We start from the raw sequence: 19,995 nt of genomic DNA, 5'->3' as shown, positions 1-19,995 counted from the left end.
CCCAAACAGCCCTTTTCCCTTTAAGGAAGGTTTTAAAAAAAAACACAAACACGTTGCAACGAATATGCGTTGATTTGTTGCAATGGAAAGACCCATCCAGCTAGCAGGTGGTGTTCGAGCTGCCGTTTCATCGTTGCCACGCTCCCCCCGAGTGGAACCCCCCCCCCCTCATGGGCGCGATTTTTGGCCAAAAACACTGTGAAAAATAAAGGGAAAATAAACCAGAAAATGGGCCTCTTTGTTGCTTGTGCTTGGTGACTTTAAACAGAGGGACTGCAGCAGGGGAAGCCTTGCTGGGTAAACGAAGGCTTGCCGGTGCGTTGATCTCCGCTCGCTCGGAGAAAAAACAATGGCAATCGCTTCGCCGGAAGATCAGAGGAGAGAGCTAGGGGGAGGGACTTTGCAGAAACCGCAACAATGGTAACGCACAGAACATTCCCGCTAGTGTTGCAGATTGGTTGCAGGAGTGTAGCGCTTTCCGGAGGGTGAATCCACTTTTTGGGATTTCCCTGAAAGCGCTACAACGAAGCGCTTTTTGCGGATCGGTTTCAGGAGTGTTGCAGATTGTCAACGACGTTGTGCATAACGGCAAAACTGTAGCGATTTCAATTAGTAACCATTGTGCTATTTTGGACGAATGCGGAACGGCCCTGAGAACACCGAGCATGTGATTTTTGATTGCTGTATTTATAATCAATTGCATCAAGAATTACTGTTTTCCATCTTTACTGACTTAAGAGCTACTTCAAGACAAGGCAAATTAAAGGAACTCCTTTCGGATAAAAATAAGAATTTATCCCATATTATTGCCAAATATGCAAGACTAGCAATTAAATGTAGACGTGCCTGGCTAAATATGTATAAGAGTTAGAACGGATTTATTGAATACATGATGAAGTATTTTGGAACTTTTAATCAATCCTACATAGTGATTTACTGTTTTGTATTTTGTACTGGTCGTTGTCCGAGATAAATGTATCTGTATCTGGGTATTGAAAAGAATCAAGAAATGGAGTTACCAGGTGGAAGTTTTGCCCGAAGAGGAGAAAAACTCCATCCTCCCCTCTCTATCCATTTCAGCTGATCATTGGGCCATTCAAATATTACCACCAAAATGTGTCTACTGCATTTTGAGCCACTGAAATCAATTTTTATCTCTGATTTGTTGTTCAGACTTAAAGATCTTTGCTTAAGCTTTATTGCATTTGAACAACCACCATTTCTTCCAGGCAACAGAGCTTCAAAAAACCAGTGGGTTACAACAAAGAAACAAATCAATGTGATTGCTGTAACTATCTAGAGCAGTGGTCCCCAACCTTTTTGAGGCTGGGGACTGGCAGGGCAACTGCCCGCCCGCGCATGCCGTGCATGCGCGGCCGAAATCGCACATGCATGCAAGTGCCTCGCATGCGCGATTTCGGCCGCGCATGCACAATGCGTGGGCGCGGCCCTGATTCCTTCTCCCCCCTCCCGCAGTAAGAAGCTTCCCAGGCCGCAAGCTTGCAGCCTGGGAAGTTTTTTACTGCGGGGGGGGCCGGGACAGGGAGCCGCGGCCCGGCGTCAAGGCCTTCGCGGCCTGGCACCGGGCTGCGGCCTGCGGGTTGGGGACCACTGATCTAGAGTGAATGGCAAACAAGGCAGAACGACTGCTTCCCCAAGCGTTGGCGCTGTGCAGCCGCACAAGCAGGTTTCACTCCTGCACCAGGATGCTGCCATCAGAAATGCTTCTCTAACCCCAACCATGGCGGCTTGCAAAGAGATGCTTGTGCCAGATTCACAGGAGTGGGGGACATGAGCGGGCTATGGAAAGCCCCGGGAATAAGCAGGCAGGGCCAGCCCATTCCCTCAATGTCCAACAATGCTTTTCAGTATCTCTCCACTATGATGGGGGAGGGAGCTGAAACCAGCTGTGCACCCACTGGGAGGGTGGGTGGGAAGTCAGGGGTCTTCCTGTCACACTAGTCCCACGCCGACCCCCCCCACGTGACTAACTGCAGGGAACCCTCTTTCCAAACAAACGAGCAAACAAATAAGGAAGCCTCTCTCAAGTATTGTCTTGTCATCTGTAGCATTAAGCTTGTGCTACAAAAAGAAAGGTCCGGAGTTCCAGTTGAAAAGCCCAGACAGTCCGCGATGTGTAAGAGCTCTGCCTGAGAAGCTGGAGAGCTGCTGCCAGTCCGAGCAAACAATAAGCCCCTGGATGGGCTGATTCTGTTTAAGGTCGCTCCATGCACGTTCCGTGAGTGTGTCTGTGTGTCTGCAGAAAATGCTATTTATCCAGAGCATGGCCAGATCAAAGCAAATCTAGTAGGCCACTGCCAGTCTCTTTTTTGCTTTGCCCTTCTGGGCCATCTGCATTCACAAGTCAGTGCTGGAGAGAGACAGGTGGTCCTCCTAGACCGTCCTGAGTGGCACCCCTAGTAGCCTTTCAGGGATCACCCACAGAGCTCGCAAAGGAGCCCCACCAAGACTCCACGGTGTGCTGAACTGCTCTATATGAACGGGATCAGCCAGATCCCGTTGAATGGCCCAGAAAAAAAGAAAAGTGACCCAGAAATCTCCCCAGGCAAATCAGCACTTTTAAAAAATTAACCAAATGCTCAAAAGTATTGATTCGGGCAGCTTGCCAGCGGTTGAGGGAGACCTCATTTCAAAGAGCTACCCTGAACATCTGAAGGCATCCACCAGAGGAGACTAACTTCACAATGGTTATTATCCGTGTTGAGATTAGTATGCACTCAAGATGGAAGGGGAGTTTGGTGCTTTAACCCAGTGGTCCCCAACCCCAGGTCCGGGGACCGGTCGCGGTCCATGGATTCGTTGGTACTGGGTTGCGGCTCCTCCTTGTCCTCCTCCCCGGATGCTGCCTCGGGGGCTGCCCTGCCACTCTGCCCCCGGCTCACCTTTGGTGCTTTCCAGCGGCCGCCATGGCACTGCACACTGCACAGCTGCTGCTGGCAGGGCCCCCCAGTGGGCGGCGGGAAGTCAGGGGTGCCAGCAGGAAAGCAAGCGGAGCAGGGGCTCAGGTGGCAACAATGTCCTTCGGCAAAAGACTACGCCCCCCCCCCCCAGGCCTCAGTAAAATTGTCAAGTGTTGACCGGTCCCCGGTGATAAAAGGGTTGGGGACCACTGCTTTAACCCATTTCTTAAAAACTGTCACCTTTAACAGGAAAACCTTTCCCCAGAGGGGGTAAAAGGACATGAACCACAAAGCACACCGTACCTTGACTCCGTCTAGCACGGCCTTGATGACCCCTTTTACGGTATTCACCACCTCTTTGTCTTCGGAGTTCACGCCTTCTAGCATCACCTGATCAGACCAACGGACCAGATTGGCCAGACTCTGGTAGACGCGGCTGTAGCAGGAGGAGATGGCGGAACTGGAGGGAAAAAACCATGACAATGATCACACACACAGCTCTCCGTAAACGAACTACTGCCAAGCTCTGTATCACTCAGTGATGTACAAGTTACACTCCAACCCATTAACTACCCTAAACCCTCCCAAAACAATTAATTCTACCAATTAACCAACTAAATCCTAACACGAACTACCCAACCCCACCCCAAAACAATCAATTCTACCAACAATCAATTTTACCAACTAATTGAACTACCCAACTACTGCCTGAACCACCCAAACCCACCCAAATCAATCAACTGAACCACCCAAACCAATCCCGGGGGACCCGGGACCCGGGACCTGGGATTGAGATTGGGGATTAGTACCATCAGTATCCCCTCTCCACCTGCTTGTAGTAGGAGGGGGAGGTTGATTAGCCTATCTTGCCAGGTTAGCTTGCTAACCGATAATGTTATATTGTAATTGTTGTTGAGGGATTTTAATGGATTTTATTGGGGTTTTTAAAATGTTGTAACCCGCCACGAGCCGTAAGGGAGTGGTGGGCAATAAATCGAAAGATAATAATAATAATAATAATAATAATAATAATAATAATAATAATAATAACAACAACAACAACAACAACAACAACAACTCCACCAACTAATTGAACTACCCAACCACCAACCGAACCACCAAACCCACCCCAAAACAATCAATTCCAACAACTAATTCAGACTATACCTAACAACTCACCCCCACTTGCCAAACAACGCTAATTGTCCAACCCAATCCCACCCAACGCACAAACATTCAATTCCAAACCACAACATATACCACACACACCACACACCCTGGACTGGCCAACCCTGAGGTGCTGCACCAGGCGATCGGGGCTACCCCTCCAGATATACACAACAACTCACACCCTACACATAACATAAATGGTAGATGAACCCACAAGAGGTTCAGCCATACTGGACTTAATACTGACCAACAGGCAAGAGTTGGTGAAGGAGGTGGGGACCCTAGGGGGAAGTGACCATGTCCTCATAGAATTCCTTTTGAGATGGGGAGCCAAGGAAGCTTGTAGCCAGACGCGGATGTTAGATTTTCGTAGGGCAAACTTTAATAAACTCAGAGACATGATGACTGTCATACCATGGACGAGAATGCTGGAAGGGAAGGGAGCATGTGAAGGGTGGGCGCTACTCAAACAAGAGCTATTGCATGCTCAATCAATGACTATCCCAGAAAGACGAAAACACTGCAGGAGCTCTAAGAAGCCTATTTGGATGAACAGAGAACTTCAAGAGGAACTAAGAAAGAAAAGGAAAATGTTCAGGAAATGGAGGGAAGGACAGAGCTCTAAAGAAGAGTACCTACAGGTTACCAGGCACTGTAGATCATTCATCAGAAAGGCCAAAGCTGAGAGTGAGCTAAGATTGGCCAGGGAAGCCCATTGTAACAAGAAAAGATTTTTCAGTTATGTGAGGAGCAAATGTAAAGTAAAGGAGGCAATAGGCCCACTGTTGGGTGCGGATGGACAAACTCTAACAGAGGATGCAGAGAAAGCAGAAAGGCTTAGTGCCTATTTTACATCTGTTTTTTCCCACAGGTCAAAGTGTTTAGGCACATCTAGAGATGGCCGTAGCCAAAGGATAGTGTCTGGATGGCAGGTTAACATGGATAGAGAGGTTGTCGAGAGGCATTTAGCTGCACTGGATGAGTTCAAATCCCCTGGTCCAGATGAAATGCATCCGAGAGTACTCAAAGAACTTTCCAGAGAACTTGCACATCGGCATATTGATGACAACCCAGCCCAAACCTCCGTACTAGTTGTGCAAGAGGGTGCATAAAGATGTTGAATAGGATAGGAGAGAGGACCGCTGCTTGTGGGACTCCACAAGTAAGTTGTCGGCGGTCTGATGTTTTCTCTCCTATTGCAACCCCCTGTCCAAGATCCCGGAGGAAGGAGATCAGCCATTGGAGGGCATCGATGAGGTGGCGAGCTAGAAGCTCATGATCGACTGTGTCGAATGCTGCTGAGAGGTCTAGTAATATCAGCAGTGCCGACCCGCCTCGGTCCAACTGGCGGCGGAGGTCGTCCGTCACGGTGACGAGCGCTGTCTCTACCCCATGGCCAGGCCGGAAGCCTGACTGGGATGGGTCTAGGACCGAAGCTTCTTCCAGGTACTCTGTTAGTTGGTTTGCGACAGCCCTTTCTATCATCTTCCCCAGAAACGCTAAATGCGAGACGGGTCGATAATTGTTGGGCTCTCGTGGGTCTAAGGATGTTTTTTTCAGCAGTGGGTATACCACAGCCTCTTTCAGTCCCTCCAGGAATTCTCCCGTTGTGAGAGATTGATTGATTATCTCCCGGAGGGGGCCCTTTATCCTTATGTCAGCTGTTCTTAAGAGCCAGGATGGGCAAGGGTCTAGTGGGCATGTGGTTGGCCTCGCTGTTGCTAGTATCCTGTCCACTTCGGTCAGCGTGAGTCGTCTGAAGTTACTCAGGGTTTTCTCCAAAGACAGCCAAGGGGCCTCTAGTTCACTTTCTGTATCTAAGGTTGGAGGGAGGTCATGGCGGAGTGTCGAGATTTTATCTGCAAAGTGACTCGCAAATGCCTCACAGCTGATATCCAATTTGCTAGTGTTTTGTTGCCCTTCAGCCAGGACAGTGAGAGACTGAACTACCTTAAACAATTGAGCCAGGCGTGAGTCTGCAGATGCGATGGTAGCTGAGTAAAAATTGCGTTTTACTGACTTCACCGCCATCTCATAGGCCTTCATCTGCATTCTATAAGATGTTCTCGAGGCTTCGTCACGAATCTTCCTCCAAACTCGCTCTAGCCGTCTCAATTCCCGTTTCTTATTGCGAAGCTCCTAGGTGTACCAGGGCGCCTGCTTGAGACGGGGCCGGAGAGGGCATCGGGGAGCTATCTCATCAATGGCAGTCAGCAGTCTGTCATGCCAGTCACTGACCAGGCCATTGAGAGAAGTGCCAGGAGGCATTGGATCCCGCAGAGCGTTCAGGAATCCAATCGGATCCATAAGTCTCCACGGGCGAGCTGAAATTTGCTCGGCGCCCAACTGAGGTGGGAGTGGTACCCATAGCTGAGCCTTCAGGGCATAGTGGTCTGACCATGGCACGGCAGTTGCCGTGACCAGATCCACATTCAGACCTACGCCGAAAATAAGATCCAGGGTGTGACCTGCTTGGTGGGTGGGGCCAACAACAAACTGCGAGAGCCCTAGTGTTGCCATGGTTGACACTAGGTCCTGCCCAGTTCTAGAGGACGGCAGCTCAGCATGGACGTTAAAGTCCCCCAGGACTAATAGACTGGGAAACTTTAGCGTCCAGGCCGCCACCGCCTCTAGCTGGGCAGGCAGGGCATCTGGTGGTGCATTGGGCGCACGGTACACTAACCAGATGGCCACGCTCTCTGTTAATCCCCATCCGAGGCCGACACATTCAATGCCTGGTATTGACGGCGCAGGAAGGGCCCTGAAGGAGAAAGCCTCTCGGGTTACGATTGCCACCCCTCCTCCCCGCCTCGCTGTCCGGGACTGGTGAAGGACAGAGAACCCGGCAGGGGCTAGGTCTTTGAAGGCGACTGTTTCGCCTTCCCTGGTCCAGGTTTCTGTCACACACGCCAGGTCGACTCTTTGCTCTGCAAAATGGTTTTGCAGGGTAGAGGTTTTGTTGTTTGTTGACCTGGCGTTGCACAGCACCAGTGTCACAGGCGGGATATTTACCTTTGCCTCCACCCTAGTGTCACGAGGGATGGGCTGGAGTCTGGAGGGGGCCCGTATATGGTTGATTTCCGGGCCCTTTGGTCTCCGCCAACCGCTGTCTCTGCCTCTGCCCCTTATTATGGGATCCCTTACCCTTTCAGGGCCCTCGCTTTCTCCCCTCCCTCCATTTTTTCAAATATGATGGGCTCCAAGGACACTGTTGGTTTTAGTTCTTAGTTCTGCGGTTTCGCTAGGGTTCTTTACGGCCCTGGTTCTGTGCTTATTGCTGGTTTCTAATGTGTGTGTGTGTGTGTGGGGGGGGGTTGTGTGTCTGTGGAAGGTTGGTCCTGATCGCTATTTATAGCATCTCGGGACTTCCCAGTTCCAATTGTGAACCGTTATAGAATCAAAGAATCATAGAATCATAGAGTTGGAAGGGGCCATACAGGCCATCTAGTCCAACCCCCTGCTCAACGCAGGATTAGCCCTAAGTATCCAATAACACTTGCCTTTCCTGGATTATGCCTTCTTAGAATCATAGAATCATAGAGTTGGAAGGGGCCATACAGGCCATCTAGTCCAACCCCCTGCTCAACGCAGGACTAGCCCTAAGCATCCTAAAGCATCCAAGAAAAGTGTGTATCCAACCTTTGCTTGAAGACTTCCAGTGAGGGGGAGCTCACCACCTCCTTAGGCAGCCTATTCCACTGCTGAACTACTCTGACTGTGAAAAACTTTTTACTGATATCTAGCCTATATCGTTGTACTTGAAGTTTAAACCCATTACTACGTGCCCTCTCCTCTGCAGCCAGCAGAAACAGCATCCTGCCCTCCTCCAAGTGACAACCTATCAAATACTTAAAGAGGGCTATCATGTCCCCTCTCAACCTCCTTTTCTCCAGGCTGAACATTCCTAAGTCCCTCAACCTATCTTCATAGGGTCCCCTGGCCCCAGATCATCTTCGTCGCTCTCCTCTGTACCCTTTCAATTTTATCGATGTCCTTCTTGAAGTGAGGCCTCCAGAACTGCACACAGTACTCCAGGTGTGGTCTGACCAGTGCCGTATACAATGGGACTATGACATCTTGTGATTTTGATGTGATGCCCCTATTGATACAGCCCAAAATGGCATTTGCCTTTTTTACCGCTGCATCACACTGCCTTCTCATGTTTAGTTTACAGTCCACAAGTACCCCAAGGTCTCGTTCACACACAGTGCTACCTAGAAGCGTATCCCCCATCCAGTAGGCATGCTTTGCATTTTTCTGACCCAGATGCAGAACTTTACACTTCTCTTTATTAAATTGCATCTTGTTCTCATTTGCCCATTTTTCCATTGTGTTCAGATCTCGTTGAACTCTGTCTCTATCTTCCGGAGTATTTGCCAGTCCTCCCAATTTGGTGTCATCTGCAAACTTGATGAGTAGTCCCTCCACCACCTCATCTAGATCATTAATAAATATGTTAAAAAGTACCGGGCCGAGCACCGAGCCCTGAGGTACCCCGCTACTCACCTCTCTCCAGTCTGATAAAACAGTGGTCCCCAACCTGCGGGCCGCGGCCCGGCGCCGGGCCGCAAAGGCCATGGCGCCGGGCCGCGGCTCCCTCTCCCCGCCCCCCCCCCCGCAGTAAAAAACTTCCCAGGCCGCAAGCTTGCGGCCCGGGAAGCTTCTTACTGCGGGGAAGGCGGGGAGAGGGAATCAGGGCCGGGCCACTCCCGCGCGGCCCGAGGGTGCGGCCCGATCCACGGGTGCGGCCCGCGGGCGCGGCCGGGCGCGGCTCGCGGGTGCGGCCCGATTCGCGGGCGCGGCCGGGCGCGGCTCGCGGGCGCGACCCGATTCGTGGGCGCGGCCGGGCGCGGCTCGCGGGCGTGGCCCGATTCGCGGGCGCGGCCGGCCGCGGCTCGTGGGCGTGGCCCGCGCGGTCCCTGCGGGCGCGGCCCAATGCCCTGCCGGTCCCCAGCCTAATAAAGGTTGGGGACCACTGTGATAAAACACTATTGACAACAACTCTTTGAGTGCGGTTCTCTAACCAATTCCCTATCCACCTAACTATCTGAAAATCCAGATTGCAGTCCTTCAACTTATCCATCAGAACATCATGGGGAAACTTGTCAAAAGCTTTACTAAAATCCAAGTAAATGACATCAACCGAATTTCCCCGATCCAGCAAACCTGTTACTTGGTCAAAAAAGGAAACCAGGTTGGTCTGGCAGGACCTGTTGGAGACAAATCCATGCTGACTTCCTTGGATCACCAAATTGTCCTCCAGATGTTTGCAGATCACTCCCTTTAATATCTGCTCCATTATCTTCCCCACAACAGAGGTCAGACTCACTGGTCTGTAGTTTCCCGGGTCATCCTTCCTCCCTTTTTTGAAGATCGGAATAACATTTGCTCTCTTCCAGTCCTCCGGGACATCTCCAGTCCTTAAAGAGGTTCCGAAGATGATGGACAAGGGCTGTGCGTTCTCTGGAAAGTTCTTTGAGTACTCTCAGGTGCATTTCATCCGGACCAGGGGATTTGAACTCATCCAGTGCAACTAAATGCCTCTCGACAACCTCTCTATCCATGTTAACCTGCCACCCAGACAATGTCCTTTGGCTATGGCCATCTCTAGATGTGCCTAAACACTTTGACCTGTGGGAAAAAACTGATGTAAAATAGGCACTAAGCCTTTCTGCTTTCTCTGCATCTTCCGTTAGAGTTTGTCCATCCCCACCCAACAGTGGGCCTATTGCCTCCTTCACTTTACGTTTGCTCCTCACATAGCTGAAAAATCTCAAAGGGAATTCTATGAGGACATGGTCACTTCCCCCTAGGGTCCCCACCTCCTTCACCTCATCCACCAACTCTTGCCTGTTGGTCAATATTAAGTCCAGTATGGCTGAACCTCTTGTGGGTTCGTCTACCATTTGATAAATGAAATTGTCAGCCAGGCAGGTCAGAAAGTTACATTACTGAGGACGCTTTGCATGCTGGGCTCGATTCTGTACTCTCCCACATGCAGCCAGCTGGGTGACCTTGGGCTCGCCACGGCACTGTGAAAGCTGTTCTGACCAAGCAGTGATATCAGGGCTCTCTCAGCCTCACCCACCTCACAGGGTGTCTGTTGTGGGGAGAGGAAAGGAAAGGAGACTGTAAGCCACTTTGAACTTCCTTTGGGTAGAGAAAAGCAGCATATAAGAACCAACTTGTCTTCCTCCTCCTCCTCCTCCTCCTCCTCCTCCTCCTCCTCCTCCTCCTCCTCCTCCTCCTCCTCTTCTTCTTCTTCTTCTTCTTCTTCTTCTTCTTCTTCTTCTTCTTCTTCTTCTTCTTCTTCTTCTTCTTCTTCTTCTTCTTCTTCTTCTTCTTCTTCATTACCTTCAAGATTCAAAAACCCTGGCTGTATATCTAGCAGGCAGTTCAAAATAAGCATATGTCTTGTGGGTTATTTGTGCCAGGTGTGGAATACATACGGTGTGTGAAAGCCCACCAGCTGGATGGCAAGAACATAGGAATGGGGTTGCTTGTGGTGGCCAGCTAAGAAGCATGTCACAGACGGTTTCTCTTCTGGGTCAAATGATGGATCTGTACAGGTGGTGTCCTAAGCAGAGACCAAATTCCAGGGCACAAACCCAAAGTAAACAGGTTTAGCTGCTGAAATAGGGCTGTTTTTTTGTGACCCACTTTTTACTTCCTGAACGAATCTCAAAGTGGCTTACGATTGCCTACCCTTCCTCTCCCCACACCGTGTGAGGTAGGTGAGTCTGAGAGAACTCTGAGAGAACTGTGACTGGCCCAAGGTCACCCAGCTGGCTGCATGTGGAGGAGTGGGGGAAGCTAACCTGTTTCTCCAGATTAGCCACGACACCAAGCTGTTTTCCTATCCCCATTTAATTCTCACAACCACCCTGTAAAGTGGGTTAGACTAGTCCAAGAAAATAAGTGAAACTGCACCCTCAGAACAGCTTTACCAGTGCTGTGGTGAGCCCAAGGTCACCCTGCTGACTGCAATCAAACTTGGTTGGCCACATTAGAAGTTGGCACTCCGAACCACCACACCGAGCTGGCTCTAGGACACTACACCAAGCTCCTGAATACTCTTCAGGTGTGCCCACTGTGCACTTTAGTACTGTGATCTGTTCTCAAGATTACAAAGGCTGAGTGGCAATTTGCCAGATTTAAATGCTTCCACTGAGATGATTAATTTTCATCCTAGCGCACGTTCCATGGATTTGTTGGGCTTGCTCCACCCCTCATCTCCCTAGTTCAGAAAACAGCGCACTGTGGTTGCCGTTCATGGGGAAAAGTGGAACTGAACAACTTCCTTGTTACAGTTCTGTTTCCATGGTTGCCGGTTCAAAACACGCTGGGGGTTGAATGGACTGACATGCTTGCCTAAATAGAAAGACGACAGAAAGCAAAGTGCTGCTACAGTTATAAAAGGGAAATATTTGTGGCCAGCAGATTTGCTATTCTCAGGTGAAAGGCTGGGAAAAGACAGAGTTAGCTTCCACTCTAAAACTATGAAAAGAGAAGAAGAGCTGGTTCTTAGATGCCACTGTTCTCTACCCGAAGGAGGCTCAAAGCGGCTTACATTCGCCTTCCCATTCCTCTCCCCACAACAGACACCCTGTGAGGGAGGTGGGGCTGAGAGAGCCCTGAGATTACTGACAAGTAGAAGAGTTGGTTCTTATATGCCGCTTTTCTCTACCCGAAGGAGTCTCAAAGCGGCTTCCAATCTCCTTCCCTTTCCTCTCCCCACAACAGACACCCTGTGAGGTAACTGAGGCTGGGAGAGCCCTGTTATTACTGCTCAGTCAGAAGAGCTTTCTTAGTGCTGTGGTGAGCCCAGGGTCATCCAGCTGCTGCGTGTGGAAGAGCAGGGAAACAAACTCAGCTGGCCAGATTAGAAACCACCACTCTTAACCACTAAACCAAGATGGCTCTCATTCCCTCATTGTGTCCTGCAGAAACTAGGCAATTTGCATCTATTAGCTTATTTTGGATAATTATTCTGCCTTGCCCAGAGCCCAAAAAGAAAAGCCCTGAAAACTGGTACAGAACGTGAATATATGCCCCCTGCCACAATTCTCCAAGCCAGCCTGGTTAAGAGCAGAGGTCTCTAGTTTGGAATTCTGGGTTGGATTCCCTCCTCCTCCTCCACATGCAGGCAGCTGGGTGAACTTGGACTGTTCTCTCAGAGCTCTCTCAGCTCCACCTACCTCACAGACTGTCTGTTGTGGGGAGAGGAAGGAAAGTTCAAGCTGCTTGGCAATTTCTTGTGAGGCCACTGGGCCACACAACTGTGGCATCAGTTAGTGGGCTCTCCCAAAAAAGGGCCCAGTGACCTTTGGGGGGGGATAACTTTTGAGTAGCTCATAATAGGGGGAACTGAGGATCGAGAGCCAGTTTGGTGCAGTGGGTAGGAGTGCGGACTTCTAATCTGGCATGCCAGGTTTGATTCCCTGCTCCTCCCTCACATGCAACCAGCTGGGTGACTTTGGGCTCGCTATGGCACTGATAAAACTGTTTTGACCCAGCAGGGATCTCAGGGCTCTCTCAGCCTCACCCACCTCACAGGGTGTCTGTTGTGGGGAAAGGAAAGGCGACTGTAAGCCGCTTTGAGACTCCTTCGGGTAGAGAAAAGTGGCATATGCGGCATATAAGTACCAACTCTTCTTGTTCTTGTTCTTCTTGTTCTTCTTGATAGGGCACAGATATGCAAAGAGAGAGGTCCATTCCGCCCCCTGCCACAATTCCGCACAGATTCTTTGTAGCAGGAGTGTGGCAAATTGAAATCGCGACGAAAATGCGGTTATGCACAACGTCGTAGACAATCTGCCACACTCCTGAAACCGATCCGCAAAAAGCGCTTCGTTGTAGCACTTTCAGGGAAATCCCAAAAATTGGATTCATCCTCCGGAAAGCGCTACACTCTTGCAACCAATCTGCAACACTAACGGAAAAGTTCTGTGCATTACCATTGTTGCGGTTTCTGCAAAGTCCCTCCCCCTGGCTCTCTCCTCTGATCTTCCGGCGAAGCGATTGGCATTCTTTTTCCTCGGAGCGAGCGGAGATCAATAAACTTGCGAGCCTTCGTTTACCCAGTGAGGCTTCCCCCGGCTGCAGTCCCTCCCCGGAGCTGTTTTAAGTCACCAAGCACCACACAGCCCTGTTTGCTTGTTTATTTTCCCTTTATTTTCCCCTTTATTTTCAGCCGAAAATCGCACCCGTGCGGGGGGGGGGGTGGATTTTTATTCACTTGGGGGGAGCGTGGCAACGATGAAACGGCAGCTCACACGCCACCTACTAGCTAGATTGGTCTCTCCGTTGCAACGAATCAACGCAGATTCATTGCAACGTGTTTTTTTTTAAACCTGCCTTAAAGGGAAAGGGGCTTTTTGGGAGCATGATAATGGCCGCCCATTGGCTGCTCATTTGATTGACGGCCAGGGGCGGGGAAAAAGCTTGGCAAATATTGCTTCCTGGATATCGATTTTTGTCGAAACCAGAAACCTGTGGGAAACGATAGAAATGCAACTGGATTCCACTACAACGGCAGGTATGCATAACAACGAATTCCACTATTTAAAATGGCGTTTTTTCATTCCGAAACCAATTTGCAACATAGATCCTGGTGCGGAATCATCCTGGCAGTCACCGTTCCTGCCACTGGAGTGGCTAGTGGTGGACAGGCTGCGTTTACTTCACTCTTCTATACATGGGAGGGCAAGAAAAATGTTTCCCAGAAGGCCAGTCACACTCTTCCAGCCTGTCCTACCTCAGAGGCTTGTTGTGAGGATTAAAATGGAGAAGAAGAGAAATTATGTAACCTACTTTGGTGAGAAAGGTGGAGGTACAAATGAAGTAAGTAAACAAACCATTTCTTGGGAGCTCAAAGCATCCCGGAGAGGTAACATTTTGTGGGAGCGATTTGGCGCACTCCTCAACATTCCTTGCAGGCCCCCATGCCGAGGTCCGTACTGCAAAGAGAATGGCCACCTAGTTTTTAAGCGGAGGAATCACAAGTGGATTTGAAATAGCCAAAGAGACACTTCTCATTCAGCACCTGCAAGCACAACCACTGTCCTTCTTCCCCATTGCCTACCCAGTCCCCTCTCACCTCTGTTGGATCCGGGGATCTGTCTGGACCAGGGGTACGATGGCTTCCAGCACTTTAGTCGCCGACCCCGGCAGCATCTCCAGCACCTTCTTGTCAATGGCCATTTTGTCCACGATAGTCTTGAAATAGCGTAGGGCGCTTACAACTTCCTTCTCTTTCTCCTCCAGCCAAATGAGGTTCTGAACTCAGGGAAAAGAAGAAGAGAAAGGAGAAAAGATGGCCCGGCAGGCATGAGGACTGCCAACAGTACCCAACCGTCTTCGAGCTCTAGCCCAGCATGCCTCCCTGCTTGTTTGCCGCTAAACCTGCCATCCAGTAGTGAGAGGCTGGCCTTCTCTCCAATTAAAAACAAGCAGAATAGACAAGACGATTATGATACTCCCTCAATTTATGGAGGGTCAAAGTGGCTTTCAAAAGCATATACTAAAAATAGCGGAAGCACAGCACAAATGCAACAGACAAATGAAAAGCACCCCCCCCCCCTCCTTCCCAGGCAATTCTCACCGACTCTCAAAAAGAACCAACAGACATGGAAGTCAACACTGAGCTAAAAAAAAAATGGTCTATGCATTTAAAATGCTAGTAAATTTACACTCAACATTCTCAAAGTTCCACCAGCATAATTCAGCAGTATACAAACGCTGCCCAAGACAATAACCCCACATTCTGCAGGCCCTCCTGAAAATGCTGGAGGCCAGATGGGAGCTTGGTTTGGAAGGCCTCTGCAAAGAGGGAAGAATCCCAGTTCCAGCCGTGAGAGGAGATGGGAAGCAGCGTATCTAAGAGAAGCACTGCAGACTGAAGAGGACAAGTGAAGGGATGCAGGCAAGGGATGCATGGCAGCAGGTGGTGGGAAGGAGCATCGAGGTCTTCACGTCCTTATTTCGGGATGGGAAACAATGGCTCATTTTTAGAACTCCTGAATTTCCTCCGGCCAGCAGCTGAAAAATGAGAGCTTTGTTCTCTTAAGCGTGTGAAGTTTGCCTATTCCATTCCTCCCAACAAAATAAGACAGAAAGGGACAGGAAAAGGAAACCAGGGTGGTTAAAATACACATCCAGACAAATCAGCAATTGTTCATAAGGTTCTTAGCCTTGTTAATATTATATATAGGACTGTCTATGAACCACACCCAAAAAATCCCAATTTTTAAAATTCTGCATCTTAAAACAGCTAAATTTGGGTGCCAAGGAAGGCCACATTTTACAGTTTCTATAAAGTGTGGAACTTATTATTTTCTTTTTCTTCCTTTTTTCTTTCTTAAATATAATTTTCAATAATACTTAATTTTCAATTTTCAATAATCTGTCCCCCATTTTTATTTTCTTCATTTTTCCCTGTCCCCTCCTTTCCCATTTCCTCTTCCCAATTCTCTTTTCCCTTATTTCTTTCCCTTTCGCTTCCATCCTAAATTTACATTTTAACAAAAGATATAAATATTTTGATTATAAAATGGTGATTAGGAAATAAGCAACATTTTTCATTTCTTTTACTGACATTTATAAAGATTTAAGATAACATCTCTCCATGTTATAACAGATATTCACTATAGTTGTGTTATTTTAACAACATAAATATGTTGTAAACTCCTATATCTGCATAGTTCAGCAGTGGAATAGGCTACCTAAGGAGGTGGTGAGCTCCCCCTCCCTGGCAGTCTTCAAGCAAAGGTTGGATACACACTTTTCTTGGATGCTTTAGGATGCTTTGGGCTGATCCTGCATTGAGCAGGGGGTTGGACTAGATGGCCTGTATGGCCCCTTCCAACTCTTTGATTCGATGATTCTAAACAAGCATATAGAAACAGCATATGGAGAATGTGTATATTCTGAGAATCAAAAAGACAAGTAGAATAATGGCAGTGGAACACATCAAAAAGACAAGGAAAGTAGAAAAAACTGATGCAGACCAAAATAACAAAGAATTGCTGGAAAAGCTATCATGAATGTTGGTGAATCAAATGCAACAATTTGAGTAAAGAACATTCAGAATATCCAGAGGAACTTTCAAAAATCTGAGGGAAGAACATAGAAGCATGTTCCAGAAGCATGTCATGAACTATTGCCTGGACTGTAAAGGATTAATGCAAAACAACCAGACCAACACCAGAATTATAAAGAAGAGAAAATTATATGTATCTAGAAAGATAAGATTCCCAGTCTGTGAAGACAGAACAAAGAATTAAAATCTTAGAAGCCTAATCCTGACCTAATAACCTGTGTTTTAGAGATATACCAAAAGATTTTGGGAGGCAAACCGTGGAAGAGAGATTTCAGGAACTGCTCCAAGGTTATCTCAAGTTTCAAGGAGAATTTTCTGACTATGAGTGAGGAAACTGTCCAGTTTTGTCAACAAGGTGCCTTTAATCTGAACAGGCCTGTAACCAATGACCTCTCTTCCCTTGCACCACAAAGTAATGATGATAAATGTGATGCCTCTTTTTCCAGGCCAACTAAGGCAGCTAGAAAAAGGGAGAGGGCCAGGCTTTTGATAGAAACGGAGAAATCATCAGATAATGATAATAATAGAAAGAAGGAGACTGAATTTCTTTTAGATGAGGAAGAAGAAGGCACAACTGACATGCTAGAAAAGCCCCTTAGGTTTTTTAAAGCAAAGAGTTTTCAGTACTTTCCAAATACTTGGCAGCCTTAGATCTCAAGGAGCCTCCTGGGTCAGACTGGATCTGAGCCCGAGGACAGACTCAAAGGCTTTTCCTACCTTAAGTACTGGCTCTTAGGATTTTCCTGTACCCATTTTTGAAAGGTAGATCAAGGCTGAATGGGCATGACCATTGTCCAATAACATTTTCCAGGATTTATTAAAAACTGGGACTCACTGCTGTCCTATGCAGAGGATATCTGGCAGGTACCATGGGTGGCTACACTAGTTGCAGCACTGCAGTCCTCTGGGCTTCTATCCAAAAGGGTGCAGACAATAAGAGGGCTGATTTCACACTGAGAAAGGATCATGAAACCACTGCCCTGGCTATAACAGCACCTACCGCCACTTCTCTTGTTTCTAGGACAGCAATAGCTTGAGATCACCCCTGATAACAATCACAGGCTAACAGAGGGTGCTAATCGAATTTTAAGACAATGATTCGGATGAGGATCTTTCTTTGTGGATGGACTCATTGATATTCTTGCGGAAGGTGGACTATCACAAAAAAGGCTACTGTAGTAGCATACCCCCTTCAGGGAGATGAACTCTTCATGGATTCAACAAAATCTTAATTGCAATGAGAGACAAGAAGGGAGTTCTCCTCAGAAGTCCGCAACACGGTGACTGGCAACCCGTGGGGTCATATCTTTGTAATGCCCCAAACACACTGTGGCAATTCAAAGGGGACTACAGGTGAAATTCATGGAACAAGCCTCACCCCAACCATAATAACAGGTCAGGCAGAGACAATAAGAACAACAAAGCATGACTTAGCCAAGATTCCAAGGGGAGGTCATCTCTTATTTTTCAAGGACATTTGGTACAATCATCAAGCAGACATCTGGGCAACAGACGTCTCAAATGGCGATAGCACAGAGTTCTTGCAACTTCTGCTGGAAACAGTTTCTAATGTCTTCCCTACCCAAAAATCTTTCGAAGAGGCAGAGGAACTAGAGATCAAATTGCCAACATACGCTGGATCATGGAGAAAGCTAGGGAGTACCAGAAGAACGTCTACTTCTGCTTCATTGACTATGCTAAAGCCTTTGATTGTGTGGAGCACAACAAATTGTGGCTAGTTCTTAAAGAGATGGGAATACCAGAGCATCTTATTTGTCTCTTGAGAAATTTATATGCAGGTCAAGAAGCAACAGTGAGAACTGAACATGGAATCACTGACTGGTTCAAAATTGAGAAAGGAGTTCGGCAAGGCTGTATACTGTCGCCTTGCCTATTTAACTTGTATGCAGAGCACATCATGAGAAATGCGGGATTAGAGGAGTCACAAATTGGGATCAAGATTGCAGGGAGAAATATCAACAACCTCAGATATGCAGATGATACCACTCTAATGGCAGAAAGTGAAGAGGAACTAAAGAGCCTGTTGATGCGGGTGAAGGAGGAGAGTGCCAAAGTTGGCTTGAAACTCAACATCAAGAAAACAAAGATCATGGCATCCGGCCCTCTCAATTCCTGGCAAATAGAAGGGGAAGAAATGGAGATAGTGACAGATTTTATTTTCCTGGGCTCCAAGATCACTGCAGATGGGGACTGCAGCAAAGAAATTAAAAGACGCTTGCTCCTGGGGAGGAAAGCTATGGCAAATCTAGACAGCATCCTAAAAAGCAGAGACATCACCCTGCCAACAAAAGTGCGTTTAGTCAAGGCTATGGTCTTCCCAGTTGCAATGTATGGCTGCGAAAGTTGGACCATAAGGAAGGCCGAGCGTCAAAGAATTGAGGCTTTTGAACTCTGGTGCTGGAGAAGACTCTTGCGAGTCCCTTGGACTGCAAGGCGAACAAACCAGTCAGTCCTAGAGGAGATCAGCCCTGACTGCTCTTTAGAAGGCCAGATCCTGAAGATGAAACTCAAATATTTTGGCCACCTCATGAGAAGGAAGGACTCCCTGGAGAACAGCCTAATGCTGGGAGAGATCGAGGGCAAAAGAAGAAGGGGACGACAGAGAATGAGGTGGATGGATGGAGTCACTGAAGCAGTAGGTGCAAACTTAAATGGACTCCGGGGAATGGTAGAGGACAGGAAGGCCTGGAGGATCATTGTCCATGGGGTCGCGATGGGTCGGACACGACTTCGCACATAACAACAACAACAAAAACCCAAAAATCAGCAAAAACCACCAAAGCAATCCATCACCTTCTTAAAATCCATGTTATGGGGACTAGAGCTAATCTACACCTGAAGTTTCTGAACAAATTTGTAAAACTAGGACATTTCTGGATGGAAACCTTGAGACATTTCAGAGGCTCTTCAACTGGCCACAGAAGCCTACCAGCACATACCTATCTTCCAAAGGCACTGAAGATTTTTGTCTTGGCAATAGCATGTGCAAAAAGGATCTAGGAGTCTTAGTAGACCATACATTGAACATGAGTCAGCAATGTGACTCAGTGGCCAAGAAGGTAAATGGGATTTGGGGCTGTATCAAACGGAGTATCGTGTCCAGATCACAGGAGGTGACGGTACTGCTTTACTCTGCTCTGTTTCGGCCTCACTTGGAGTCCTGTGTTCACTTTTGGGCACCCCAGTTGAAGAGGGATGTTGACAAACTGGAACGTGTCCAGAGGAGGGCAACAAGGATTGTGAGGGGTTTGGAGATCAAGACGTATGAAGAAAGGTTGGGGGAGCTTGGTCTGTTTAGCCTAGAGAGGAGACGACTGAGGGGGGATCTGATAACCATCTTCATGTATTTAAAAGGGTGCCATGTGGAGGATGGAGCAAAATTGTTCTCTCTTGCCCCAGAGGGACAGACAGAACAAATATGATGAAATTAATTCAAAAGAAATTCCATCTAAACATCTGGAAGAAGTTCCTGATAGAGTGGTTTCTCAGTGGAACAGGCTTCCTCGGGAGGTGGTGGGTTCTCCATCTTCGGAAATTTTTAAACAGAGGCTGGATAGCCATCTGACGAAGAGGCTGATTCTGTGAAGGCTCAAGAGGGTGGCAGGTGACAGGGGATGAGCGATTGAGATGTGAGATGTGAGTGTCCTGCACAGTGCAGGGGGTTGGACCAGATGACCCATGAGGTCCCTTCCAACTCTATTATGCTATGATTCTATGATTCTATGATTTCTGAGTTTCTGTGTGGACAACAGACACTTTGAATTCCAAGCTCTTCCCTTCAGA

At 48.2% G+C, this 19,995-nt stretch overlaps 1 protein-coding gene across 7 annotated transcripts in view; it reads right to left on the bottom strand.

Moving 5' to 3' along the window:
- RAPGEF1 (Rap guanine nucleotide exchange factor 1) overlaps positions 1 to 19,995 on the bottom strand; it is a 224,618-nt gene that overhangs the window by 105,140 nt on the left and 99,483 nt on the right. For all 7 annotated transcript variants that reach the window (XM_077305344.1, XM_077305348.1, XM_077305349.1 and 4 more), the window contains exons 3-4: positions 14,191 to 14,369; positions 3,225 to 3,381 (exon numbers count right to left, since the gene is read on the bottom strand). In XM_077305344.1, coding sequence (XP_077161459.1) covers positions 3,225 to 3,381; positions 14,191 to 14,369 — 336 coding nt within the window. The remainder of the gene's footprint in view (positions 1 to 3,224; positions 3,382 to 14,190; positions 14,370 to 19,995) is intronic.

Source organism: Paroedura picta, chromosome 12 (assembly GCF_049243985.1).
Source record: "Paroedura picta isolate Pp20150507F chromosome 12, Ppicta_v3.0, whole genome shotgun sequence".
Lineage (NCBI taxonomy): Eukaryota > Metazoa > Chordata > Lepidosauria > Squamata > Gekkonidae > Paroedura > Paroedura picta.
Note: the sequence above shows the minus strand (reverse complement) of the source record. Positions and strands in the feature narration are given on the sequence as shown.